The 5410-nt window shown below is 54.8% G+C and overlaps 1 protein-coding gene across 1 annotated transcript; it reads left to right on the top strand.

The window, feature by feature from the left end:
* The first annotated feature begins 300 nt into the window (after nucleotides 1-300).
* On the top strand, nucleotides 301-4909 carry RLBP1 (retinaldehyde binding protein 1). The gene is made up of 7 exons (XM_062583968.1): nucleotides 301-312; nucleotides 702-830; nucleotides 1178-1382; nucleotides 2452-2630; nucleotides 3372-3530; nucleotides 4238-4348; nucleotides 4751-4909. Exons 1-7 carry the CDS (start codon nucleotides 301-303, stop codon nucleotides 4907-4909), a joined length of 954 nt encoding a protein of 317 aa, XP_062439952.1.
* The last annotated feature ends 501 nt before the right edge of the window (nucleotides 4910-5410 follow it).

The following is a 5410-nucleotide window of genomic DNA, read 5'->3' as shown; positions in this document are numbered from 1 at the left end:
ACACACCCAGCTTCCATCGGGCACAAAGGGACACAAGCACTATGTGACCAAGCCAAGAGGAGGCTGAGGGTGGTGTCTGCTGGTAATCTGCCCTCTTCCTAGCACAGTTGTCACCGTCCCAGCTGAATGGAGTCTGGGTAGAAGGGTTAGGAGATCTGGCCAGGGCATTGGATGGCCCAGGATGGTGGCACCAGGGCTCTGCAAGGGCTTTGAAGGCCTCTGGGATTCTTTTGCTCACCTCTAGGTAACATGGAATTTCTTCTTCTGTCTTCTAGTGTCCCAAGGCCAATAAAGGACAACATGTCTGCAGTTGTGAGTACAGCCTCCACATCACCCTATCCCTGGGCTCTGAGCATCTCTTCTCTGTGCACAGGGCACCCAAGCACCCTTCGTCCACCAGCCCAGTGGCTGCTGCCAGGCCATGGCATGTTCAGCTGGGCACTGCAGGGAAGCACTGGCGACTGCCCTGTCTCAGCCAGCACAAAGCTCTTCCCATCTTGGACCCCATCCCATTGCATCCCCTTGGATGCAGCATGGAGGCTTTCCCCATCCCCCCAGCTCCCAGCTTAGCCCCCATCACCCTAGCAGGGACCCTTGTTGCTGTGGGACTGGTGGTAGAGAGGTTGTGTTGGCAGGGAGGCTCGGTGTGGGGAGCCTGCCGTGGAGGTGATACTGGCTCCATGGCCTCTCCTTGACCCTAGATGGGCACGTTTCGCATCGTCTCTGAGGAGGAGCAGGCCTTGCGCACCAAGCTGGAGCGCCTTACCACCAAGGACCATGGCCCTGTCTTCGGGCACTGTGAGAAGATCCCACCACACACCCTGCAGAAGGTGAGGCTGGTGCTGGGCGTCGGGGGGAGGCACAGCCCAGAGCACATGCTCTCTCTTCAGGATACGGGGATTAGCATGATCTGGGTCAGAAGAAATCCTTGCAAGCCTTGCAAGTGTGAGGGAACCACTACCCCACAGGAGGGACAGACTGGGGGCAAGTGGGGCCCATAGTGGGGCAGGACTGAGATGACCCCGCTGCAAAACACCTTCAGTGAGCAGGTCTGCAACCAACTGCTTTTTGCTGCCAGAATGACACATACCCCCTGAGCTTGGTGCCAGTTTCCGGCTCCCTGATGTGCTGCAGGGTGCCGAGACCATGCTGAGCAGGGCCTCTTTTCCCTCCGCAGGCAAAAGATGAGCTAAACGAGACAGAGGAGCAGCGGGAGGTAGCGGTGAAAGAGCTGCGGGAGCTGGTGCAGGAGCGGGCTGGCAGCGGAGAGGACGTGTGCAAGGCAGTGGCCGAGAAGGTGCAGGGCAAAGACGACTCTTTCTTCCTCCGCTTCATCCGCGCCCGCAAGTTTGATGTCCACAGGGCCTACGAGCTGCTGAAAGGTGGGAGCTCCCTGCCTCTCCCGTGGTGCGGACCCCCACGTCCCCGTCACATTGCCAGCTCCCAGCAAGGATGGGGAGCCCCTTCGCCTTGGCTGCTCCTTGCTGCTTGCCAGGGCTTCCCAGTGTCCCCGTGCCTGGGCTCTGCCAGCAGAGTAGGTCCTCGGCAGGGAAGGGTGGGAGAGAGAGGACAAACAACAAATGGCAAGGCCAGGGGTCTTGGGGCAGAGGGAAAAGAGTGGAGATAGGGAAGGCAAAGAAGTCAGGGTGGTGCCAGGCTGGGATGGGCAGAAGGAGCTGCTGTGTGTCCAGCGAAATCAGGATGGTCCCACTTTTTGGTTGTTTAACAAGTAGAATGTTGAAAGTCTCCTCTGTGTGTTAGGTGGTTGCTGTTCCCAAAGCACTCTCTCACTCATTCAGCAGGGACTCGGATGCTTTAAAAATGGAGGAGGAGCAGGAAGCAGCCTGGAGGGGGTGGTTGTGGGCCTGGGTCCTGCCTGGCTCCGCTCTGGTCTCCTTTGTTTCGTCCTGGGGAATAATGAGTTGCAATTATCAGTGCTGGCTCTGGAGACGAGTGGTTTTGTTCACTGATATTTTCCCAGGGCAAGCTTCCTTAGTTCATGCCTGAAAGCTCTCTGTGGCCACTGGGTGCCAGGGGAAGTGGAGCTGGGCTGAGGCAGGTAGCAGAGGATGTCATCCAAATATGGAAGGGGGGATGAGGGTAATGAGGGGAAAAATTACTTTATCTGCACCTGGAATTGCCAGAGAGAATGTAATTGTGAGCTGGCTCTGTGGGGAGTTTCTAGCTCCCGACACGGGGAGGATTACACTGAAGCCAGCTGGTCTGCAGAGCTCCTCTTGGCCCCCTTGCTGGATGAGACCAGATCCACCTGGAGCTGAGGCACAGCCTATCTGAAGCCTGAAACCCTCAAGAGCAAAGCTGTTAATCGGGAACATGTCTCATGATCACTAACCTGCCCTGTCCCCTGGCAGCTCCCCTGCGTTCCCCTGGGTTCCTGAGGACAGGGCAAAGGGCCAGTCTTGCTCCCCTCCCATTTCTGTCTCTCCTCAGGCTATGTGAACTTCCGTCAACAGTACCCTGAGCTTTTTGACAACCTGACCCCCGAGGCTGTACGCAGCACCATCGAAGCAGGCTACCCCGGCATCCTGGCCAGCAGAGATAAGTATGGCCGGGTGGTGATGCTCTTCAACATCGAGAACTGGGACTATGAGGAAATCACCTTCGATGAGGTCAGCTCAGCCCAGCCATTGATTGCTCCAGTAGCAACCCAGTCCCTGGGTTGTCCCACTTGGCACATCTGAACACAGTGTCGTGTCCCGTCCCCCCCCCATACACATGCACATGCATGCGTGCACACACACACACACACGCATGCACATACACCAGACATCCAGATTTAAGCAAAACTGCAGCCCTTTGAATTTATTCTTTTAGGGACTGACAAGGGAGCCTGGGAGAGTGTGGTGCATCCCAGAGTTCCCCTTTCTTCTTGACATAGTGCAGGCTGCAGGTCAAATTCAGGGTGTGCATTTCCCAGCCTAGGCAACATACAGGTTGAAGAAAAGCACTTCATCATTAAATCATTTTATAAAGGAAGGAGCCCTCAGGGCAGAGGAGGAAACAGGCATACAGCAAGGAAAGAGCTTGCTGGCAGAGATCTCCAGGTATGTAACTCACAAGTCCTCCCAACTCCTTTTTCTGTTCAGCTCTGAATTTGCTTGCACATGAGAGAATCATTGACCCAGATCTGAGACACACCCACTTGCAAAGGGGAATGCAGTAGCAATTGAGCATCCTCCAGGAATGCCCTCCCTGATCTCAAGGCCTGGGGCTGCTGTGACGAGCAGGCTGAAGTTGGGCAGACTAGGGGTAACACTTCCTGGGACCGTTCCTGGGAACCTCCTGGCGTCTAGAGGAGAGGAGACCTTGCCTTCACACACTAATACCACATCCTCCTGTCTCTCAATCAGATTCTTCGTGCCTATTGTGTTATATTGGAGAAGCTTCTGGAAAATGAAGAGACCCAGATCAATGGGTTTTGCATCATTGAGAACTTCAAGGGCTTCACCATGCAGCAGGCATCAGGGATCAAACCCTCTGAGCTTAAGAAGATGGTGGACATGCTGCAGGTGAGGTGGCAAGGACTCCAGCCAGGCAAAGCTCAGAGCAGTGGCAGTGTGCTCTGAGGGAGCAGAGAGCTCAGGGAAGGGGGAAGGCAGTGCTAGCAGGGGTCTGGGGTTGCTGCTGCATTGATGCCATGAGAAAGTTTTGTAGAGAGGCTGTTCACCATCCCATGCATCCTCCCTTGCTGACTAATTCACTTAATCCTGCGAGATGGATTCTGTTTTTCCGGCTCCAGCTCCCCTCTCTGAAAAGCCCAACCAGAAGTGTTATCACCACTTCTTGTGCACCCTATAGCATGGCAAGGATGCCTTTCCTCACCACCCTCTCAGCCCAGCCACAGCCCAGGCTGGACAGAGACTTGCATACTCCAGGAATTCTGCCCTTGGACCAGGGGCTGAAGATGTTCAGCTCTCCCCAAGTAAGAGGACAGCATAGGTGCAGTATTTCTTGCAGAATGAAGGCAACGAGCCATCTGGCAGGCTCTTCAGCTTCCCTGGTGTTCCCATGCTGGGCATCCCATTGGACTGAGATGTCCAGCCCTCTGGATCAGAGCATAAAAGAGACCATCATGACAGGGGTAAAAGAGAGAAAGGGGGGTTGGAAAAGGGGAGCTGAGGGAGTCACAGCATTTCCATTGCTGCCTACCTCCTCTCTTAGCTCAGTGTGGCCAGCACAGTGTGTAACCTGCTGTGTATGTGTTTGGGATCTGTAGGACTCCTTCCCAGCACGATTCAAGGCTGTCCACTTCATCCACCAGCCTTGGTACTTCACCACTACCTACAATGTGGTCAAACCATTCCTGAAGAGCAAACTGCTGGAGAGGGTGAGTGTGGGAAAGGGGATTGGGGGTAAAGGCACATCCCTTGTCCACAGCTAGTTAAAATAGAACAGCTGAGGGGAAATCTGCTGCCTTCAGTACATCCAGTCAGTGTCTGAAAAACGTCTGCCTTTGCCAGCCTGCCTGAGCACATCTCTATGGGGTGGGGACAAGCTCGCAGTTGAGCACAGCCAGTGGGAAAGGCTGATGTCTCAGCGCACCACGGGGCCTGCTGTCAGCTCATTTGGGAAAACGAGCTTGCAGCAATGCACAACAAAGGCTGTGGCTACATTAATCAGAAATGAGGCCAACCTAGTCCCATCAGTGCTGGCATCCCCTGGCCTCCTTCTTCCCCCTGGGCAGAGTTGCCCATCTCCTCTGCTGAGGGTTGCTCCTATCTCGCACCAGGTCTTTGTGCACGGGGAGGAACTGGAGTCCTTCTACCAGGAGATCGATGCTGACATCTTGCCAGCAGACTTTGGTGGCAATCTGCCCAAGTATGACGGCAAAGCAACTGCAGAGAAGCTCTTTGGGCCCCGCATCGAGGCTGAAGACACAGCTCTCTAAACTGGAGTCCACTCTTTCTCCCTTGTAAAATAGGATCAGAAGTGGCTGTCTAACCCCAGCCACCTCCTTACTGTAGCACTGGTTGAATGACTGCTCGTGATCAGGCTCTCTGGGTGTGTTGTTCCATGCCTGCGCTCTCCACCCCAAACCTGGCAGTGGGCTGCCTAGCAGCACTGTCTCTCTCAGGAATAGTGTCCTTTCCTCAGGAGGTAGCAGAGAAAGGAGACCACCAGCACTTTCACAGCACATCTTGAGGTTGCAATGGAATGGCAGGAGAGTGATTTCATTGTGAAGGGAGGGCTACAGCAAGGAACAAACTCCTTTGCTCCAGGGCCCACCAGGAAGCGCAGAGGTCAGGATGCGGCTAGAACATGCTTTTCTCTGCTTCAGCCAGGCTTGGCCTGTATTTCTGTGGGGCAAGGCAACAGCAGGACCTCCATGGCCAGGTTTGTATACCTAAAGCTGTTTACTGTAAAGCTCCTGGGTTGCTTTATCAGCTCA

Source organism: Rhea pennata, chromosome 10 (assembly GCF_028389875.1).
Source record: "Rhea pennata isolate bPtePen1 chromosome 10, bPtePen1.pri, whole genome shotgun sequence".
NCBI classification, from domain to species: domain Eukaryota; kingdom Metazoa; phylum Chordata; class Aves; order Rheiformes; family Rheidae; genus Rhea; species Rhea pennata.
This window is presented reverse-complemented; position numbering and strand designations above follow the sequence as displayed.

Excerpts from the sequence above, each read along its gene's own strand:
- RLBP1 (XM_062583968.1), top strand. Across the intron at positions 1,383-2,451 it reads GGCCTACGAGCTGCTGAAAG|GCTATGTGAACTTCCGTCAA; the intron begins GTGGGAGCTCCC and ends GTCTCTCCTCAG. Across the intron at positions 2,631-3,371 it reads AGGAAATCACCTTCGATGAG|ATTCTTCGTGCCTATTGTGT; the intron begins GTCAGCTCAGCC and ends TCTCTCAATCAG.